The sequence below is a fragment of the Prunus avium genome, chromosome 3 (assembly GCF_965620075.1).
Source record: "Prunus avium chromosome 3, drPruAviu1.hap1.1, whole genome shotgun sequence".
In the NCBI taxonomy this organism is placed as follows: Eukaryota; Viridiplantae; Streptophyta; class Magnoliopsida; order Rosales; family Rosaceae; genus Prunus; species Prunus avium.
The window spans coordinates 500,129-521,576 of NC_142286.1; the positions used below are offsets into that span (position 1 = coordinate 500,129).

Here is a 21,448-nt window from a genome sequence, read left to right on the forward strand (position 1 = left end):
CAGTTCCAGTCCTACACTCTTTTTAATCTCAACTCACCTATGAAGCACGTATACGAATAAGGTGATACAATACAAAAAGCAATACAGAAAATATCTAAAAACAAGGATATGATACAACAATTAAAAATATATATTATCAAAATATTTATAACATAAAAATAAGATAAAGATACAGCAGAAGAAGAAGAAGTGTTGGAGTATGATCGTGCAGAGTAGACCTACGGCTGGCAAACTCTTCGAATTGTTCAACCAGCAATTAAAGCTTATCTCCTCTTTATTTTCCCTCTTAAAAACCCTAAAACGAGTATCCGACTCGTGTCCGGAATGTCAGATACACGTATCCGTGCATCAAAGACTGTATCCGTTGACGACTCGTATCATAGCATATCCGACACGGGATTCGGATCTAAATCGGAGTATCCGTGCTGAAACAAACCAAAAGAAAAATATAGTAACCATCACTGATCACTGCAATTAGAAGAAAAGGACCCCACAATTGACATAATGCAGGACATGAGAGTTGCAGAAGTGATGGCGGCCATTGCAACTGCAGCATCAGTCTTCTGCTCGTTCTGGTCAGCAAATTGAGGTGGGCTTGCTGGTTCCAAGACCTTGATGATCATCTTCTGACCTCTCTCGCAGTGCCTAGAAACCCCACTAATGAAATAGAACAAACCAGGCCGGTCCAATGTGAACACGATCACACCATTGTTGGAGAAGAAGATGGGATGAGCAGAATGGCATTTTTCGTACTCGTCCTTGGTCATCACCATCACCGAGTCTTTGGTAGTTGAAATCTAAGTCCATGAAAAACAATATCTATAAAAATAAATAAATAAGTAAAAGAGTCCCGCCTAGGCTGCCGCCTAGCGCCTAGGCGCCCGCCTAGCTCCTGGGCGCCCACCGCCTAGGCCGATTTTTCGAAAATGACTATCTAGTAACTCAGGGCAAGGAATCGAAGAGTTGAAGAATGAGTCCATGAAAAACAATCTATAAATAAATAAAAAGACCCGCCTAGGGCCTGGGTGCCCACCGCCTAGGCCGATTTTTCGAAAATGACTATCTAGTAACTCAGGGCAAGGCATCGAAGAGTTGAAGAATGAGTCCATGAAAAACAACATCTATAAATAAAAAAAGACCCGCCTAGGCCGATTTTTCGAAAATGACTATCTAGTAGTACCTCAGGGCAAGGCATCGAAGAGTTGAAGAATGAGATTTTGTTGATCTCCAAAATCCAACACAAGAATCTTGTAAAGCTCAACAAAAGCTTGGATATGATATTATTGGGTTAGTTTCACTGGCCCTTTATGTTTGGTTGCAATTTCTCATAGTCACCTAATCTTTCTTCAGTATCATTGATAATTTTGGAGCTCTTCTTGTCCTAGTATGCCGAACTCAGGGGGACTATTGATTTCATTTCTAATGGCAATGGGTGTATTGATTAGATCCAATGAGAAGAGCAGTGTTTGATTGGGCTAAACGCTTCAGTATTATTCAAGGTGTTGCTAAAGGACTTTTTATCTCCACCATGATTCCTGTTTGAAGGTAAGTAATATTCTGTTGGATGAGAAGATCAGCCCAAAAATTTCAGATTTTGGATTGGCACTTATATTTCAAGGGACACAGAATCTAGCAAACACTCATAAGGTTGTGGATTGAATCTCGATGATAATGTGCAGCAGGGAACAAAGTATTTCTCTTATTATGTATTTGACAAAACTGTGATATATGGATATCTCTTCAGAAGGTACACTAAAGCTTATGTATTCCGATCGAACATGGTGAGAACTGGAATCTTAACTGGCAGGCCCAAAAGAATCCATGTACTCATTTTTTGTGGGATAAACTATTTAAGAATTATGTGTATTGAGAATGAGTTTTGATGACTTCATGGCTAGGTTGAAGTTGTTGCTCTTTCAAATTACGAAGAAGAGGAAGAACAATTTAAAGAGGAGGTATACGTGCTTGTGTGCGTTTGTTGACACAATTTAAAATTCATCATCTATAATTTTGGCCTTGTACACCAGATCAAAGCGAAAGCTTGTTGGTTTCTTTGTTCATGGGATACGAAATAAGATATCTTGAAACTTGTCTATTTTTCTGTATGGAAGGATTCTCCTTAAAAAGAAAAAGAAGAAAATAACTATGAAAGAGTTGTAGAGTTCGTAAATGTTGGTGCATGTTTTCACTAACACTTTAGCGAATACTTTATAACTTGCTTCTATTTCTCATTTCTATTTTTATTTTGAAATGCGCCAGAATTATGTGCAGTATTTGCCTTTTATCTAAATTTTGGTTTTTAGTTTGGAATCGAAGAAACTTTAGCTTTTTAGCTAGAGGAAGCTATCTAACGTCTTTGTTTTCTGTTTTTGGTAATATGTCTGTAAATTAAGGTTGCTAGCTTGAGGCAGATTCTTTCATTCTATTGCACCTGGCGGTCTTGCTGGTGACCGACGGGGAGTAGTCCTGCTTCAGAGTTTTCTTGCAGTGCACAGAAGATATGGAAAGTCATCAAAGAAAACAAATATCTTGATCTTCCTGCTCACAAGGTAAAACTATGAATATATATTCACTTACGCTATTCATGTATTATATGCATATTGTTTTGAATAAGCTATCTTTTATTCCATCCATTGTAGGTCATGGTGGCTACTGTACGTTGTAAAGAGATTGCCAATGAGAAGTATGCTGATTTTTCAGGAAATGAGGTACCTGTTTTTCATATAGTGCTATGTTTTCCATCTTAAAATTTTGTTGATGTTGCAACTTCAGTGGCCCTTGAACTCCTAAATTATCACAGGAGTGGAGCCAGTTGGAAGAGGCTGTTTAATTTGGTCCTATCTCTGGCTTCGGGAAGAAGCTCAGTTCAATCCTTGATACTTGTCTATCAGAGTAAGTATCTTCATCTGATTTGTCAGCATCAAAGCTATAGCATATGATTTGATCTAATGAGAGAGAAGTTCTGTAACTGACTCGTGAAGATCGTCTTAATTGAGTGGCATGCACTTTAGGCGAAGACATCTAAAATTCACTATGATGGTGTTAGGTCTTGTATTTCCAACTTGCCTCTATGTTCTGGATTAGTGATGTGCAAGACTCTTAAGTCCGCCTAATTTCAAGTCAACTGGAAGATCTAAGTTTACTAGTTGCTTTTTGGTATTCATGAATAGTTTAGCATTGTTTTCTTTTCAATAGTGTTTTGGAAATGGTGGCTGATCAAGTGTCGTCCATGTTATTTCCTTAATTTTTTTTGGGTATGTATCCATATTGAGGCCTTGACAAAGATGGAAGAATACACAAATGGTAGTACTAGTAACAGAAAAGAGAAGAGAAGGGGAGAAAACAGAAACAAAGTGGTCACTAGTTTCCTGCTTTCCGTTCTGTAGTCTAGACAACACAATCTTATATGTCAGTTTATGTTTAGAATTTTGGTTACCTTTCTATCTTTTTCCAAATGTGCAAATAATATTGCCATCACTTCAATTATACTGAGCAACTTTAAGGTTTAAGGCGTCTGCTGTCTCTAAGTAGTAAGTACACCTTTTGACTTGTATGGCTGAATAATTCTTTGTATTTAGTTGATTAATTTGCTTATTTTGGTATTTTAGGTATGATGCACAGGCTACATATTTTGATGAAGGTGTCAGAACTAGGAAGCGCAAGCAGCTTGAAGAAAAATTGCTGCAAGTGAGTAATCTCGATATTATTCTTGTGACAGCTATGTTCCCACTCCCCTTCTGTCCTTCTGTCCTTCTGTCCTTATGCCATAGATGGGTGATACCAGTTGAACTGAGACTTTGGGGTGCTGCATTTTCAGCATCCTTTTGCCTATAGAGAGTGGAGGTCGAATTTTGTTTCTGGTTCCTCCTTGAATCTGCAATGCATGTCAAATTGATTTGGGGACATTCACTGTTTACAGGGAGGCTTTTTGAGGCCTTCCCAATGCATCAAATTTAAACTGATTTTGCGGAAAATTAACCTTTTTATTTATTTAATAAAATGAGTTTCCAATTTCATCAATTTGATTCATCTGTTTTTCTTCTGTTACTGATTCTTTTCACTGTATTGTTAGCTTGTCCAACCTGCGTTCCAAGCTTTGCTGGGACATAAGATCTGGTTCTCTGGATAAGTTCAAGGAAGCATTTGATAAGGCCTTGAATGGTGAGGAGGCATTTTCAGTGGCTGCTCATAATTGCTCTGAGTCTTTTATGGCTCTATTTCCAGGTATCCTTTAGCCAAAATTGAAAACTCAAGTATAAAATACAAAAAATGAATTACAGTATAAGAGAATTCTTTAAATATATGAACCAAAGAATACAATATAAGACAAATTACTGTACACTCCTTAAAACAAATCTCAATTAAGGACAAGTTGAGTGAAATTTTGATTCCTACCTGAGTTAATGTGTGGTGAGACATAGAAATAACAGGTCTTTGAATTGGCTTCACTGATTTCAAGTTTTACTTGCATTTGAAAGTACAATGTAAGATTAACACAATATTTTTGCAGATGCTGTTATCACACAAGCAAACTGGGACACATCTAACGTAAGGGATCAACTTAAACGCGATATAGAAACCCATAATGCTTCAGTTTGTGCTGCCAAGCTATCTGAACTTACTGCACTTTATGAGGTAAATATACATTTTATTCATTGCCTCTTGTGAAATGATTGGGGTGACCGGTACTTTTGAACTTGAGGAAGAATTTGAGTGGAAGAAGAAACTAAAAGGGAATAAGTGGGGTGAAGCGGGAACTAAACTAGTTTGATATGCTAATTTTTAAGGGGTTGACAGGTTTGTAGTGGTAGATATATTTTGGAGAACTTTTTCTCACTGGTTTTCATTCCCTATAAGTTTATTGTTGACTACTTTTGCAGGCAAAATTGGAGGATGCCTTATAAAGACCGGTGGAAGCCCTTCTAGATGGAGTTAATAGTGAAACCTGGCCTTCAATAAGAAATCTTTTCTGGCGTGAGACAGAATCAGCTGTCTCTGGGATCTCTAGTGCATTTTCGGGTTTTGATATGGATGAACAATCCAAGGGCAAAACACTTTCAAGTCCTGAGGCATATGCAAGAGGTGTGGTGGAAGCTAAAACAAAGGAAGAGGCTGGAAGGGTTTTGACCCGTATGAAGGACAGGTAGGAAGTACTTGCACTTTCAGATTTTATCTTATGCAATTGAAACTTATTTTTCATGGGTTTGCAACCTTGTTTAGCCATGATTCTGATTCAATGCCACGTCTTTGGACTAGGAAGGAAGATATTAGAGCAATCACTAAAACTGCCCGTTCTGCAATATGGCACGATTTATATTATGTCATCTATTAGAACTTGAGTTTGAATTTTCCCTGAAACTTTGCTAACTATATTGCTATTGCTTTCAGTCCGTTTGGATGATGATGCTGCTGATAATATTGAGAATACTTTATCCCTTGTCTTGATGGATTCCACAAATGCTGCTGCTGAAGATAGGAGTATCACAACAGCTGACCCACTGGCTTCAAGCACTTGGCAAGAGGTGCCTTTTCTTTTGTTTATTTCTTGCTTGTAAATTTTTAGTTTGCATTTTAGCAAGTATTGTTATCATAGGTGTTTCAAACCTAGTAGCTTTTGTGATTTTTTATTATTATTTATTTTCTGTGCAGGTTTCCTCCTCAAAAACATTGATCACACCTGTCGAGTGCAAATCCTTGTGGAGGCAATTCAAGCGATGGACTGAACACGGTGTTTCCATGGCTGTCACTGCAGTGACTGCACAGGTTGGCATAAATTCAAAGTTTTAGTATATCATGTGGTTGAGATGAATACATTGTTATTGCACATTGTAGTTACATTGAGTCCATTCTACATGCTGTTCTACCACTTATTTGGGCAACTGATGCCTTGACTGCAGTCCTGGGATTGAAACTTTTAAGGTGCATACTTTCCCCATATTAAGGATAGATAATGATGGTGTTCTACCATATTGTGTTCTACCATATTAAGGCAGACGTAACCTGTGATATGTGCTCTGCAGCTGCAACCTTTAGGTTTGACAACTTCACAGTTTGCAATGACAAGTGTATTTGGAACACTGCCATCAGTCTGAAAAAAAAAAAGTTAAGCAAAACCTTGTACAGAGAGAGAGAACTTCAACATCCATATCCGATTCAGTGTAGTGGAGTCTCTAGTTGGCTGCTATTTCTTTATGCCCTGTGTCAATTAGCAGACAAGTTTCTTATTAGACGGAGTCTCTAGTACCTAATATTGATTCATGAGAACCGTAGTTTGTCACTTGATCTAACGTGCAACGCCCTACCTAAAGGAGAAGCATTTACTAACTTAGACCAACTCAAAAATTCTAAACCAAGCTTTGGTTCTAGAATGGGGCAACACTGAAGTGAAGAGAGGGGTGACTATCCTTTGCTCTCAACTTGGTTTGTCTGTAAAAAGTAGTATGTAGTGTGATTTGATTGGTTAAAACGAAGATGAATGTGCAATCTTATCAATGAAAAACCAGAAAAACCAGCAAAAATCTGTTTATTTATAATTGAAAAGACCAGTAAGATCAAATAGACTCTTTAAATGCAGCCAACATAAGTTTCATGAAAGAAATTGTGTAACACACATGACAAGACACTGACTGACTTCTACGCTTTTAATTCAGTAGCTTTTTATCTTTTCATTGAACACTTTTTCCCCAGCATTCTTCGCCAACACGAAGTCCCCACTCTGTACTAGATTCAATGAAGTTCACCGGACAACCCCCAAAATAAAAGTATTTACTTTGTAGCATGTACCCTTGCAAATTTTATTTAATGGTGATATTTCTTTATCGCAGAAGCAACCAATCAGGGCTAGACACATCAAAGATTAAGTCTTGTTTCATAATTTGCTAAATTACGACTGTGATTTAGTCAATTTACTTTCTTATGCAGCAAATGATTTTGTGATGTTACGGTGTCTTTCTGATGTTTGGTGTGACTCCCCTGCTGTGTTTTAGAGCCAGCCTCAGTTTTTGTGTTTTTTCTGGGTCTCAAATATATCACCCCTTTTCCCTTCCAAATTAATTTAGAGGCATTGAGAAAGATCTGGAAATAAGAAAAAAGGACATAAATGATTGATCAAATAAGCTTCTTATTCTCTCTTCCACTAACAGCTAAAGTAGAAGTTGCACTTGATTTTATTCCACAAATATGTACCTCTCTAATTACATCTCAATAAGCCCAAGCATGGCAAATGAAATTGTTTCTTTACATGTACTATTGATATATATATATATATATTTTTATATCTTGGTTTGTGGTAGGTAGATGGGAGATGATCTAAGTGGGCTAGATTCCTTTCTCTTTTTGGGTAAGCTTTAGGCAGCCTGCCATGCCCATATTCATGCGACATTCCAGCATTTCTATGGCAGTATGTATGCGCTTCAGATCTCTCTCTCTCTCTCTCTACTTTTGAAGCTGCTAGCAGAAGCACTACTTTTTCCCCTGCCATTATGTACCTTCCAAATAAGTTCAATTTTTCAAAACCATTTTGACACTGAGCTTGGAAAATGTTGGTCCAGATGTTATTTTTTTCCTTGTGCACATCATGTATCATGGGTGGTTAGGTTAACACTCATGATTTTGTAACTTCAAACCTTCCAAAAATTCGCATTAAAAAAAGGACATGGAAAACTGAATGGATTTCAGATTTATGTGTGGAGTATACATGTTGTTGGACAATCACTAGATCTCGAAAACTTAAATTTCTAGACAATAATTCTTCCCCCTATACCTCACATGAAGCCTCACCTTAACAAATAAGTGGAGAATAAGAATTTCATAGAGGCTTCAAAACTAAAAATCTGATACCATAACTCCAAAAGTTATATTCTTAGGAATTACAACAAAGAGATATTTAGTCATATACCCATTCTTAGCACTAAAACTATAAATAAACCCTACACCATTTAATTTCTATAAACAAACCCAAAAAATGATAGCTGGCCTTATTGAATTTAATTTTGATTATTAAATTACTTTGATGCCCTATTGAGTGTTTTGGGCTTTTATATGAGGTTTTGGGGTTGAGTTTGTTTTAAGAAATCAATGGCAGTTTTGTAATTTAAAAAAAATTAAAAGCCTTTTTGTTATATTGTAAATGAGCTTTTGGTGTTTCTAAAGTCCATTTCACATAGGGTATTTTTATAATTTGGACTTCTGTATTGGGTATAATAGTGAATCTCCCTTAAACCAATAAATGTACGACAAGCCAAAGCCATATTCATACTTTGGAACGGGAAAATTGGGTAAACTAGAAACTGAGAGAATGACATGGGCCAAAAGCTGAAAAAGCTTAAGTTGCAATGCAGAAAAAGGTGGGGGACCCTAATGGTTATGTTGGAGAAACTTTCTAAGATACATCTCAGTTTCAGAGTTGAGAAACTATTATTTGTACTGAGAATTTTGCACAAAACTACAAGTAAGCCCCATCACTCAATGAAAAAGAATATATGTACACACAATTATTCTCTCATCCGGATATCCGCACGTTATTACCATGCGAATACTATTATAAACAGAGAGGAAAGTAGAGTGGGGTAACAGAAAAGGCATAGCATCAGAAACTAAACTAGATGTAGATATGGATATTGAGGCTCTTGAGGGGTTAACTATAGTATATGTTTGATTAAAAAAGGCAAGTTTGGTGGGTGGCCATTGGACATTAGCCCGTGCACCGACCTGCACTTTATCAGAACACACATAACATAAAGTCTACAAAACACTACTCTCTACTGGATCTTCATTCTCATATACTTGAACAGTCTACCATCCATGATTATCATTATTATTGTAGTCTAGGCAGCCACTGCGCGTGCTGCAAGAAAAGCTAAAGAGAATTCTCCCTCCCTCCCTCCCTCCACTTGAGCTCCCAATTCCAATTAAAGTTAGTGCTGTGGACGACAATCCTCGTAACTTCACTCACTCTCACATATATTATTCTCTAAAATTATTAGCTTGATTTCTCATCCTGTCACTGCCAGGAATATTTTTTATGCCTGTTTGTACCCTCCTTTTTCAGTTTTAACTCTATTGTTTATTTCATTCTTGTCTCTATATCTTCCAAGTTCCTCACACAAACAAAATTGGCATAGAGTGAAAAAAATTCGAATCTTCTACTTTTTCTTTTAATTAATGGGTGGTATTGTAAATCTGTCATCATTTAACCAAATCCATCAATAATTAATTCTGACTAGCTATGTCACAAAAACTTTACACTTATAATTTAGTCCTAAAAAGTTTGCAACCACATCTTTTAACACCTTTTAGACTTTTAATACTGCATCTGCAGGAGAGTTCATTGGTTACTTACTTCACTTGTGGGACTTTGTTGTTGCAGATAGGGAAGAACTAAAAAATTCTAGCTTACGATGCATCAACTCTTGACAAACATGCATCAGAGAATTAAGCTTTTAATTACTATAATCTTTTGAGACTGCATAGAGTTGAAGTTGATGGGTGGCTTTTGCTGGTTTAATGATATATTGATATTGAAATGAAACAGACTAAACTCATGTAAGCATTAATCATGTGACTTGTAGAATGCTTGAGATGAGAGTACATGTATTTTGAAGCTGCAATCCAACTTGTACACTTTCTACACAAGACTTCTAAACTGCCCTGGTGGTCCCAAGTTCAAAATCAACTGCTATGTTGCCTAGATTGTTCAATATCTCATGCGCATTTTCACATACTTTTCAGTGCACTGAATGAGAGGAAACAACTGGTCAATTTTGAAAGGCATTCATGGCTGCTTTTTTTTGTTTTTTCTTTGCATCCTTTGCAAGTTTACTTCTAGCAGAAAAGTTTCTTATATCTATTCTCCACAAATGCTTGCTGAGTGTTACTGATCTGGATTGTGACGGATTAGAGTTCAATTTGATAATCTCTATTAATTAGAAGCAAAAATCATATGTGGGACTTACTGAAGTACATAAAGATGTAGAGAAACATAACTTTATAATTTATAAATATAGGGAGCACATAAAACACCACTCCTCTATAATGACATCAGTATATCTACTAGACTGACAGATTCATAATCCGTCTTTTAATTTTGTACATTACATGGATTGCTTTACAGATGAGCCCACTGAATCAGCAATGCTCAATGTCATTTTCCAGTAGGGATGGAGGAACACCCTCCAACAAGCAAGAGACTGGTGGAATTGTTAGTGTCTGCAGTTCTCCATAAGCATTCCAACAATACGGGTCCAATACTATGTCTCCTACAGCAGGAAGAAGCTCGACTTCTGAGAGTGTCAAGTTAGTGCATGGGAGAGCATCACTGCAAGCAAAATGCATCGGTGAACTCCGAACATCGTAGGTTCCCTTTATGTTTGAATAGAGTATGTCTGATACAAAGACTGCTGAAGTTTGGTTGGTGCACCCCTTGTTAAGGCAGTAGAATTGGTCGATCATAATCGGGTTCCTAACATTATCCATGTGAATGTTACTGAATGTTACTCCCGATACTGATCCGGATCCACCCTGCCATGTCTTGATCCTAACTCCATTATCCGTCCCTTTGATTATTGAGTCCCGAACTGTAATGTTAGAGACGCATGCTCGCGAGTTGTGTTTGCCTAGACTCCCAATGCTGAGTGGATGAACAAGGAACACATTGATCAAATTTAATGAAAATTAAGTTTGTAATGAAAAGGAAAAGCTGTAATTTAGTGAAATTATATTTATGGAAAACAAAAGTGTACCTGATTCCATGACCAGGTCCACAAGTGATGTTCCGTATGTCTACATCATAACAGCCTGACCCAATTGATACACAATCGTCACCTGCAGAACAGAACAGAGACTATTAACAAATAAGCAAACAGGTGGATTAATTATGAACTTTCATGAGTAAATGGAGAAAGGTAGAAGATTTGAAGGTTTTTGGCTAACCATTTGAAATTACTGAGTTATAAATTTGGACATCATTTGTGTTCTCTATGTGAATCCCATCTGTATTCGGACTTCGAGCAGGGGCAGATATAGAAATCGATTCTATATGGACGTTCCTGCAGTTATCAAATCTGAAGTGGAATTGGGGGCTATTCTTGATTTTAAGTCCTTGAACTGTCAAGTTGGAGCTCATGAAGAACCTAATGGCCTGCATTAAAATTCACTGTATAGATTAAACCTTATTACTTAAAGTAGCTGATACACACAACACGTAAGCAATGTTTGCAACTTACAACTGGGCTGTCACATGGTCCAGGCAATGTTGTTCCATTGATCCCCTGTGCCATTAGATTTGATATGGGATCAGCAGTTGCTTGAATCAAAGAAAATATGTATTCAGACAGAATATGAACAATTTTAAAATACCCTGTGGGGTTTGCAGGGAAGATTCCACCATTTCTCTCCTCTCCCATCAAGTACACCACCCCCTTGCAACGACATCTCGTTGATTCTGTAAAAGACAAGCCACTGATGCCTGCTGGTGTTCTTTGGCCAAGACTCTGGTCCATCAGGTGGCACTAGAGTTCCATCAACCTTCTCAGTACCAAATGTACCCAATACCAAAAAAGGAAAATACATATTTAGTCCCTCATCACCTAAGTGGCCTAAACTAAGAATAATCAAAGAGGCCTATAATTCAAGTACATTACCTGTAACACCAGGCCCCCAAGGCAGGGACCAGTGAATATTGTAGATTGAATCATGAATGAGAAACCTCGGGGAACAAGGATCCTTGCTGCAGATTCACTTTGGCAAGCTGTGTCCCAAGCCATCTTAAATGCCTCAGTGTCATCTGTTTGGCCATCCCCAACAGCACCAAACGACCGCACATCGAAAACATCAGAGGAGCTATTATTAGGATTGGTAGCCTCTTCAGGAGGGCTAGCAGAATCAGGTGGAGGGGAAGGAGGTTGTGAAATGTAGGATGGCTTGTGAGGGTGGGTGTGCTTGTGTTTATGGTGATGCCATCTGGCTTGGGTGGACAGAAAGAAGCAAAAGAATGAAATGCACAACACTAGCATTAGTGACAATTTGCAGTTCTTCATTACAAAGTTCCTCACTTCAATTATAAATTAATAACTAACAAAGAAAGATTCACTGAAATTCAAGAAATGGTGATCAGACAAATGCCAGAATAAATGCACCCTATGTTTTGGGAAGTAGAAGAAGACACTAGAACAAGTTGCACAAGATGAGGTTGAGTTTGTTTGGTTTGGAGTTCATGCAGAAACAGAATGAGTCAGTATATATAATACTTACTACTGCTAAGTGGTGGTGGAAGGTCAGTCTAACTTTTATCATCTTTTTTTTCTCTTCTTTTTAATAGTTCTAGGGGCGGGAAATGGAACCGACCAATACCATTTAGGCATTGGCCACTTTTTCTCTTATTTTTATTTTGTAAATATTTGTGATGGTTCAGAAAAAAGGTAACGGAATAAGAAGAATTGAAATGGGTGGGCAAATCCATAAGCCCCCATGTTCTTCCCATAACTGTCACTTTCTTTGGTCCCAAATTTTAGTTATTGCAGAAGTGGCATATACATATATTAATAATGGCCACGATCCATAAGCATCCCTCCCTCTTTCCGTTTTTTGGGTTTGGTTTGGAAGACAAGTCAAAATCCATTTCAAAAGAATTGAATTATATATGCATTGCAGATGGTTGACGCTAAAATGATCATAACTTCCAATAAGATTTGACAAGTATCTGGTCTGCTAAGTAGATAATGCTAGGGGGCCTTCTGCATATTGTCTGCAACTCATTTCAAAGAAATGATATTACCACTAGTGAAATTGACATCATTTCTCATTAGGATAGTCCAACTTGGAGTGAATTACGTCAAATTTTTTTCATTTGTGGCCAACCCAAATTAGTTTTTATGCGATTCGCAGTCAAGAATTTGGTCCAAAATTTCAAACAGCAGTTTGATAGCATATGTATTTGAGCATTTAAATATAGGGAGTTATCCTATCCAATCTAATCCTAGTTACCATGCGTTTGGTTTTCCAATTGGTATTGGAAATGAGTTGGTGTGGCTTAGCCGAAAAGGTTTCCAGTTATCTTTCTGTTAAGTTGGCAAGTCCACTATCAGGCCTCTCTCCAATATTAATATATTTCTGTGGTATAGCAGCAGCAGCTCTCTGGCCGACCAAAATTGATGTCACTCTATCTATACGCCCAGGGCTTCTCAGTTGATTGCGTGCTTCTTTAATGGTCCACCTTCATCTTCTCTCTGCCTCAAATACTGAAATGATTAGGTGGGTTCAACTCAAACAATAACTGTGTTGCTTAATTTTCAACTGTCTATGGGGCGGCGGATCATACACAAGGAATTTCACATATGTGCTCAAGAAAAAATCAAATAAAAAAATACTAGTTGTTTACTTCCTCACAGTTTGACACGTATACAAAAATAACTTGATAGAAATACTAGAAAAGAAAAGTTCTTTGTATACGTGTCAAACTGAACTTTGTCTATAAAAGCAAGAGTCAAATAGCAATTTCTCAGGCCAAGTCCATATCATCCACCATGCACCTCATATTTTGTGTTCGAATTCTCTCTCTCAATATTATTTTTGCCAATAAAAAGATATGTCATCTATTAACAAATCCATGTCCTTCATATATTCAGAGAGGTTTCTTTATGGTTCAAGAAAATAAATATTTCTTTGCGGGAGATGTGATTAACACTCTGAGAAAAGTCGCCGTACACTTCTCTTCTATAATTCATAAGAGAGAAATGACACTTACAAGGGTGTGAATGACATCTTTTACAAGTGCATGTTGCGCGCAATGACAGACCCAAATTTTTTTTCAGGGGATGTGCAATATTTAAAAGGTTAAAAATTCTATTAAAAAAAAAGTTAGACAACCAAATACCCTTAGAATTTAAACAATACTAATTGCATTCATAATTCATGGGAAAAATAAAATAATGAAAAAGCAAAGATCCGAGACGTTTTTGGTCCGACAAAGTGAAGCATAAGCATCAAAGCGTTAAAGAGTATGCTTTTTGAGACATAAATTGTTTTGACAAGAAAAATTTATAAATCTACTAATTATTATTGAAGCATAATAATCAGTTTAATATAATTAAATATAAATACTAATTTTCATCTAAGCACAATAATCAATCCCAAAATATAAAATACTCAATTAGCCATACAAGATCTAAAGAGGAGGGGGAAAACTAAAGTGAGAGAAATAAACTATAAAAGCTACATGAAATATTACCTAATAATTATCTTCAAGATACTTAAATTTGCACTGGAGAAAGTTTGAGAGATTTGGGAAGTGATTTTGGGGTTGTGGGTTCTCCATCATCACATGCTTAATGGATAATAATAAAAAGGTTTTTTTAGTTGGAGGATAATTAAAAGGTTAAAGTAGTAATTTGGCAAAGTCAGAATTGCATCAATACTGAGCGTTTCATTAAAAGGAAACAAAAGCATTGCCAAGACGACGTCGTTTGCACTGCAGAAAAATGAAAACAAAAAAACTTCTGGGCATGTTTGGTATCCAACTTTTTAAACTCAAAAACAGAATTTGAGTCCAAAACAAAGAATTGGTAGCCCTATTTTTAAAAACTCAAACTCAAGAACAACTAAAAAACACCCCAATTATTAAAAACAAAAAATATCTGGTTTTTTCAATTTTTTTCTTATAACACACAAGTTCTCAAATTTTTAAGATTTGAAAACAGTTTTCAAGTTGCATACCAAACAAGTTTTTGAATCTTAAAAATAGATTTAAGAACTCCTTGTTTTTAAGAAAAAACAAAGTTTTTAAGTTTCCTATTTAAATAGGATACCAAACGCCCCCTAAGTCATCTTCCTCGTTTGAAAGGCCTTGCAACACATGAACCTTAGCACCAGCAAAGGGGCATGCTCCGGCCTCTCCACTGGTTGAGCGGCAAAGTGCACAGCTTCAATAGCCTGATCAACTTTCATAAAATCGTATTTTTCTATTATAAGGCAGTAAACTGAAAACAAAACGAAAAATAACTTTAACCCCCGTCTTGTCACTATTTTCAATTCAACATCCTCTATCTCCTCACTTGTGAACTGCTCTTCCTCCAACCTCGAGGTCATTGTGACATTACAAGCATGTAAATAAAATCTATTTTTAGCTGTCATTCTGTTAAAACCCACCTCATTTCTAACAGCTAACGGCTAAGGGCTAACGGCTAAGGCACAAATCGCGCTACACCCCGACGCTCACCAAAATAAACAATTGCATTGTTGAGCTGGATGTGGTGATCCCTTGTGCCACCTAAAAGATAGCAAAAGTGTCATTTAGTACCACCACATTGTCAAACATATCTAACACAAACCATTGAGGTATATGAGTAACATCTGCTTACATAACAATCTATCAATATAAAAAGAAAAAAAGAATAATAATAATCAAGGGTGTGCAAACCCCATTAAGATCTGAGGACTTTGTAAGCAGAAGAACCTTTTTAATCTTCTTTCTTCTACATACAAATCTAAAGCGGATAAATATAACAACAAATAAACAGGGGATTTGAAAAGACAAATATTACAGCTTCAATATGACGATCACATTCAAATGGGACAGAAGCTACGTTTCTACAGCAGCCCACATTTTTCCGTGCAGAGCAGACATCAACTACTAAGAACAGTTACGACGACCCAAGGAAGGCACACTGTTTTCTTGCATGCTCCGGAATCAGCTTAACCAGCATCTCTGCAGGTACTCCCTTCAGTTCTAATCAATGCCAGGATCATTAAAAAAGAATTACTGGTTAGGATTAGACATCTCAATCAATAAAATCAAAGTGAGAAAGTACAGTACCAAAAACGCTTATTACCATGAGCCTTAAAGTTGAACAATGGGGGGAGGAAACGTCCATTTGGCAAGCGGGTGTTAGGGTCACGCAACTCATCAAAGAACGGATGAGCTAAGGCCTCCAACTGCATTGGAAACATAAACCCTTTACAATAACATCTTGATGGCATAATGTACCACACTAAGCTTAAGTAGACAGATTAACATTCAATCAGGAGCAGAACTACTCTGTAAGGCATATCCCATACATAGGATACATGATATTTAAGGTCAGACTCCAGCTACAGACTTTCCATATATAGGACAGGAAAAGGAAGTATGTAATGGACTCCACATGGGCTTCCACATGCAGCATAAAATCAATGAGCATTTCTTAGGATGAGGGCAACATAACATAAACAGCTTGGCATACAACTATAGAGTTTTTTTTTTTTTTTTTTTTGGGGCGGGGGGGCGCGTTGGGAATAAACTGAGGCTTCTAGTGATTACATAGATGAACACAAAGACAGCCTGTAAGAGGTAGAGTGATAATGGATCGCATCAATACTCACAGCTGTACTTCGAAGGTTTGGAGAGTACTGCAGTAGCCTAGATACGAGATCCACAGCTTCAGGAGGCATGCGCTTGTGGAATATCTGATCATCAATGATGCACAAAAGAAATATTAACATGCAGTTTTCTTGGAAAGCAAATAAACCACTAGTGATATCCCAAGTACCTTGTGCCATGGGTGAGCTTTAATCTGGGGAAACTTAAACTCTGTGTAGTTAGGGTTCATGCACTTTATTTCCTCTCTCGTTGGGGTACCTAAAACCTGGATGAGAGTCAGAAAAATCATTATGAGAACAATTACCATTATCCCAACAGCTTAATGTTGAAAAAATTCAAAGCTCACAATCACCTTGATGATTTCAACAAGCTGGTCTACTCCACTTTCTCCAGGAAATAGGGGCTGCCAGAAATAGATATTACTTAATTAGCACAAATATATAAGCCTAAAGAAGAAGAAAATTAACTTACTGAAGATCAAAACCTACCTGTCCAAGCAGTAGCTCAGCTAGAACACAGCCAGCAGACCAGATGTCAATGGCTGTTGTATACTCGGTTGCACCAAATATAAGTTCAGGTGCTCGATAATACCTAGAACAGATGTAAGATATGTTGGGTTCCCCTCTTACCTGTCATATGTATACCAATTCAGTATTGTAAAATCATTACCCAGAGTAAAAATAAGAGCATATTTAGAGAATGCCCGGATGCAGAAAACAAACCAAGACTTTCGCACTTCCAAAGTCACAGATTTTAAGCTGATGAGTATGTGGATTGACCTGTTAGAATGTAGATACACAATCAATTAACCATGCATACACATTTGGAACCAATGTACAGAACAGAGCAAATATCAACATACCAACAAATTTTGAGGCTTAATGTCCCTGTGGCAAACTCCAATACTATTGTGAATGTAAGCAAGTGCTCTACAAATCTGCAAAGAGATATAAGGATTTAGATGTAAGAGCTCAAAATTAAAGTAGTTACCTATTATTCTCTGATAAATTGTAAGAGTTATTTAAGTCACATAATGAAGCTTAAATTCCTCGAAACCAAATGTATCTACTGTGTTTCATCAAAATGATAACAAAAGCAGACCTCATCTGAAGGCATTACAAGCAATATTTTACAATTCAAACAACATGTATGGATAAAAAAAATTTAGAACAAATCTGTAGTAAAGAATAAAGATGAGACAAAACATACCTGGTAAAAATAAAGTTTGACATATATAAGTGGCATTCTCTGGTTCATCTTACTGTAGTGTTTGATCACCCTATGGACAGTCTCGGGGACATACTCAAGTACAAGGTTAAGGTATAGCTCATCTTTTTCAGTTGTCGAAAAGAAACAATGTTTAAGGGACACAATGTTTGGGTGGTCTAGAAGACGCATGGTTTGCAACTCCCGGTTCTTGTACCTCTTGTCTTGAAGAACCTTTTTAATAGCAACAGTTTCACCAGTTTCTAAACATTTGGCCTGGATAACAAAATCAAAATAGCAATTCAGTAACATAAATTTAAACAAAATATTTCGATCAAAATTAGCAGGCCCACAACCACAAACAGTTCATTGAGAATAAGCTCATTAAAAGCTGCAAAACAGTAAAATGAAAAATTACCTGGAAAACCAATCCAAAAGATCCATGTCCAACAACACGCTCAGCCATATAGCTTATTGTCTACACTCGTTTAAAGGAAAATCATATCATCATCAATTTGAAATACAAGAAACTACAAAACGCAGCTATACAAACGGAAGGGGGGGGGAACATTTCAAAAAGTTACCTGTTTTGGTTGGCCATTCTTTCCACCAATAGTTGTGACAATGATATGACCCGCCTCTGTTCCATTACCATCAACAATAGTTGCTTCCATTTCCTGTAAAAGGAAAACAAAAATAAATACAGATTTCAGGATCAGTATAAGCTTGCATAAAATAACAAATATTGGAGATACAAGAATGAGAGAAGTGGCATAGTTTACCTTTTCATCCCTAATTTTCATATGATTCATCTCACTAGGCAAACTATCGACAGCAACTACATTTCCACTGGGGTCTCTAATTCCAGAAGCAGGAACCACACTTACAGAAGCCATGAGCTCAAACAAAAATAACTGAGCGAATCGCCTTCTAGATTCCCCTTCTCAAGTAAATAAAACAAATCAATAATTTACCTGCAGAAAGTATAACGATGCATTAAGGCATTATCCAATAGCAATATATGTTAGAGAGTTATTTCCAAATGTTGCTAAGATCATAAAACAGATGTTCTAATTGGATTCAATCGACGCTGAGACACAGTTCCTTGTATTAATACGTTCCTTTGTTGGTGAATCTATGAACTGTAACTGAATTATTAAACAAGAGGCAAAAGCCAAGCACCGAATGTGAATTTGTTACCAAAACTTCAAAATAGTTAATAACTCAACATTAGATTGATTTAATGAAATCATACCAGAGCTAAAAATTGACAATAAAAGCACAGTTAAATACGTAATGCAAGGAAGCAAATCCAAAACAAAGAAGTGAGCAAGCACAAAACAAAGGGAGGCATTTTCCCTTAAATTAAACGGATGCTGCAGCACAAGGCTCTTATCTATACTTCACAAATTTTAATTTCTGTCACTTTCCTGCAATTTCTTGGCAACCAAACATATCTCAAACACAAACTACACTACAGAAAAGGGCAAAATGAAAATTTTTATTTGAAAAAAAAAAAAAAACAGGATTTGATTTAATTGTACGTACAACAAGCTATTGAGAGAAGCTAAAAATTTACATAGCAAAAAAAGAGAAGAAAAAAATGTAATTGATATGACAGACAAACAGAATATATATATATATATAAAAGCTGGTAAAGGTATGAGAAATAGATGGAGAAAGAGAAAAAAAAGGAATTTTACCGATCTGCGTGAGGGTGCGCCATGAGCAGTGGGTTAGAGTAGATGATGCGATGTGGAATTATGAAAATGTCAATCAGAATCACTCCAATCTGATTAAGATTGATTAGTATCAGGCTACAAGCTATTTACTTGGTTTTGGGTTGTGTTATTGAAACTTGAAACAACCAAAAACAAAAAGAAAGAAGAGAGAGAGAGAGAGATTTGAGATTTGAGATTTTGGATTTTGGATTTTGGAGAAACTACAAAGGAGGAGTGAGGGGAGGGGTTGAGGTTGGTTAATGAAATGAATGAAGAACGGATTTAGTTTGGTTTTGTCTGTTTGGTAAAGAAGAAGGCAGTCAAAACTGAAAAACACAAAGACAAAGAGAAAGAGAAGAGCTCAAACATTTATGTGTGTTTTTTTAATTAATAAATAATATTATTAATCAACCAATTATTTGGTAATATATCTCTTTCTCTCTCTGCCTCGTTCCTCGTTCCTCAAACCTCTCTCTTTCTTTTTTCAACTTTCAACACTCTCCCTCTTTTGACCGGTCAAACTTCAAACTCCTCCCAGGGTGGGGCCTGTCCCTTCCACTTTCAAAGTCTCTCGCTTTGGTAACAAACAATTATTATGGCAGTTGGAGACTTTGGCTGCCCTCCCCATGACTTTCTTGTTTTCTCTCCTCATCCGACTTTTTCTTGCTTTTATCAAAATTACTTTATTATCCTTCATCAGATTCTTTTAGGCCCAACAGCACAAATTCCTTGAGAATACTTGGCCCAACAAGTAACAATCCTCTGGGTTCAGTTCTGGGTCGAAATAACAATCCTCTGGCCCAGTTTGATCATATTCGAATTGGGTCAAATATGATCCCTCAAATCAAACCTTGAATCTCAAGCAGTATATCATATTTATAGTGATATATATGATATAAAGTTTGTGCAAAGTACTAGATGTAATTAAAAGTATTTTATTACTTTAATTACTGCACAATGTACTATGTTTATTTGTTTAAGAAGTAAAGCTGAGGTCATATATATAATTGCTTACACTTTGTAATGTAAGAAAGTAAAGTTGATAATCCACTCAACAAAAAGATTAAGTTACTAATATAAGAAGCTATATGGGATGATGAGTGAACACAAATGAATTACCTATTATTAGTGAGTTGTAAAGAGTTTAACACGTTTGCACATAGGGTGGCACCACAATGGAAAAGTGGGCAAAACTCTCCTTCTCTCTCCAAGTGCACATGGGTTCAATTCACATAAGAGCATTTCTAGCGGGAGGGGCTAGCCCGGGCAAAAGGCCCCTTAGGCGCCCAATCCCGTTTCCAGTTGCCAAGGCTTGCTAGGGCAAGCACTGGGCTCCACCAACCTGAGCAAGGTTCAAGGCAATACTTGTCTGGGTTGCTACCTAGGCAAGATAACTTAATGCTGACGTGAGCAGCCAATTTAAATAACAAAAAAAATTAAAAATTAAAAATTACCCAAATTTTCATATTTTTTATTTATATAAATACTTATTCATATTCTTCACTTCCCACACCAAAATTCTATACAAATTCCTCTCCTCATATCTCATGTGAATAGTGATTGCCCTTAGGTTGCCATGACAATAGGTGGAAAACAACAACAAAATTACTATGACAGGGACTATTCATGTAAATAGTAACAGCTCTTTCCTCTCCTTACCTTTTGCCAAGGCAAATAGGTGGAAATGCTCTAAAAGGCAATCTTAAGACAACTTAATATAATTTTGCCCCTTCTCCCTCCCTAGCAAATGACAAAAAAGAAAGAAAGAGAAGAGTTTAACATGTTTCTCTTCCTTTATCAACCTACTTGCTCTTCCAAACTTTTTTAATGATAAGGGATGTTCAAGCGGAATTAATGGATGGCAGCTAGTTTTCAGATAAGGTAGTGGTTATTAAATTTGTGTTGGATGCGCATAATGAGTGCTTGAAATAAATTAATCAAATCATGGGTTTGTAATTGAGGTAAGCAACAATGAATTAGTGAAAGATTTTAGGTTTTGGTGATCCTCAAGGCATTAATTTGCAGGTGTTGGTTTCATAATTAATTATTAACAAATAATTAAGACTGAGGACCATGTACATAGATATTGTTATTAGTGACTTGACCAGTCGGACCACCAAACCAAACCAAACCCACTTGAGCATAATTAAGGGTTGTATTTTATTTAGAG

At 36.7% G+C, this 21,448-nt stretch overlaps 2 protein-coding genes and 1 pseudogene across 4 annotated transcripts; 1 reads left to right on the forward strand and 2 right to left on the reverse strand.

The window, feature by feature from the left end:
* Positions 1–1,450: 1,450 nt before the first annotated feature.
* Positions 1,451–5,787, forward strand: LOC110755688 (protein ROOT HAIR DEFECTIVE 3 homolog 1-like; annotated as a pseudogene). The gene is made up of 13 exons (XR_015834422.1): positions 1,451–1,537; positions 1,683–1,781; positions 1,899–1,955; positions 2,394–2,549; positions 2,640–2,708; positions 2,801–2,892; positions 3,609–3,687; positions 4,073–4,224; positions 4,490–4,635; positions 4,881–5,142; positions 5,202–5,301; positions 5,360–5,522; positions 5,650–5,787. The product of XR_015834422.1 is annotated as a protein ROOT HAIR DEFECTIVE 3 homolog 1-like (transcript).
* Positions 5,788–9,950: 4,163 nt separating this feature from the next.
* LOC110755781 (Pectin lyase-like superfamily protein) lies at positions 9,951–12,737 on the reverse strand. The gene is made up of 6 exons (XM_021957062.2): positions 11,640–12,737; positions 11,356–11,523; positions 11,223–11,267; positions 10,930–11,137; positions 10,740–10,821; positions 9,951–10,627 (listed from the first exon to the last, which is right to left on the reverse strand). The coding sequence occupies exons 1-6, from the start codon at positions 12,033–12,035 to the stop codon at positions 10,126–10,128; spliced, it is 1,401 nt and encodes a 466-aa protein (XP_021812754.1). The 5' UTR covers positions 12,036–12,737; the 3' UTR covers positions 9,951–10,125.
* Positions 12,738–14,934: 2,197 nt separating this feature from the next.
* LOC110755782 (glycogen synthase kinase-3 homolog MsK-3) lies at positions 14,935–19,631 on the reverse strand. Of its 2 annotated transcripts, XR_002526534.2 has the most exons (14): positions 19,261–19,631; positions 18,340–18,531; positions 18,142–18,234; positions 17,976–18,035; positions 17,561–17,833; positions 17,214–17,288; positions 17,074–17,130; positions 16,840–16,980; positions 16,704–16,754; positions 16,521–16,616; positions 16,354–16,437; positions 15,825–15,927; positions 15,537–15,721; positions 14,935–15,262 (listed from the first exon to the last, which is right to left on the reverse strand). XR_002526534.2 is itself a non-coding variant. In XM_021957063.2 (13 exons), the coding sequence occupies exons 2-13, from the start codon at positions 18,451–18,453 to the stop codon at positions 15,636–15,638; spliced, it is 1,233 nt and encodes a 410-aa protein (XP_021812755.1). In that variant the 5' UTR covers positions 18,454–18,531; positions 19,261–19,631; the 3' UTR covers positions 15,314–15,635. The 2 variants fall into 2 exon arrangements, 1 of the variants encoding a protein (XP_021812755.1); XM_021957063.2 differs by lacking the exon at positions 14,935–15,262 and having other exon boundaries at positions 15,314–15,721.
* Positions 19,632–21,448: the final 1,817 nt, after the last annotated feature.

Excerpts from the sequence above, each read along its gene's own strand:
- LOC110755781 (XM_021957062.2), bottom strand. The coding sequence starts at position 12,035 with ATGAAGAACTGCAAATTGTCACTAATGCTAGTGTTGTGCATTTCATTC. Across the intron at positions 11,524-11,639 it reads TTGGGGGCCTGGTGTTACAG|GTTGATGGAACTCTAGTGCC; the intron begins GTAATGTACTTG and ends GGTACTGAGAAG. Across the intron at positions 10,822-10,929 it reads TAACTCAGTAATTTCAAATG|GTGACGATTGTGTATCAATT; the intron begins GTTAGCCAAAAA and ends TCTGTTCTGCAG.
- LOC110755782 (XM_021957063.2), bottom strand. The coding sequence starts at position 18,453 with ATGGCTTCTGTAAGTGTGGTTCCTGCTTCTGGAATTAGAGACCCCAGT. Across the intron at positions 17,131-17,213 it reads TTAAGCCTCAAAATTTGTTG|GTCAATCCACATACTCATCA; the intron begins GTATGTTGATAT and ends ACATTCTAACAG. Across the intron at positions 16,617-16,703 it reads AGCTTGTTGAAATCATCAAG|GTTTTAGGTACCCCAACGAG; the intron begins GTGATTGTGAGC and ends ACTCTCATCCAG.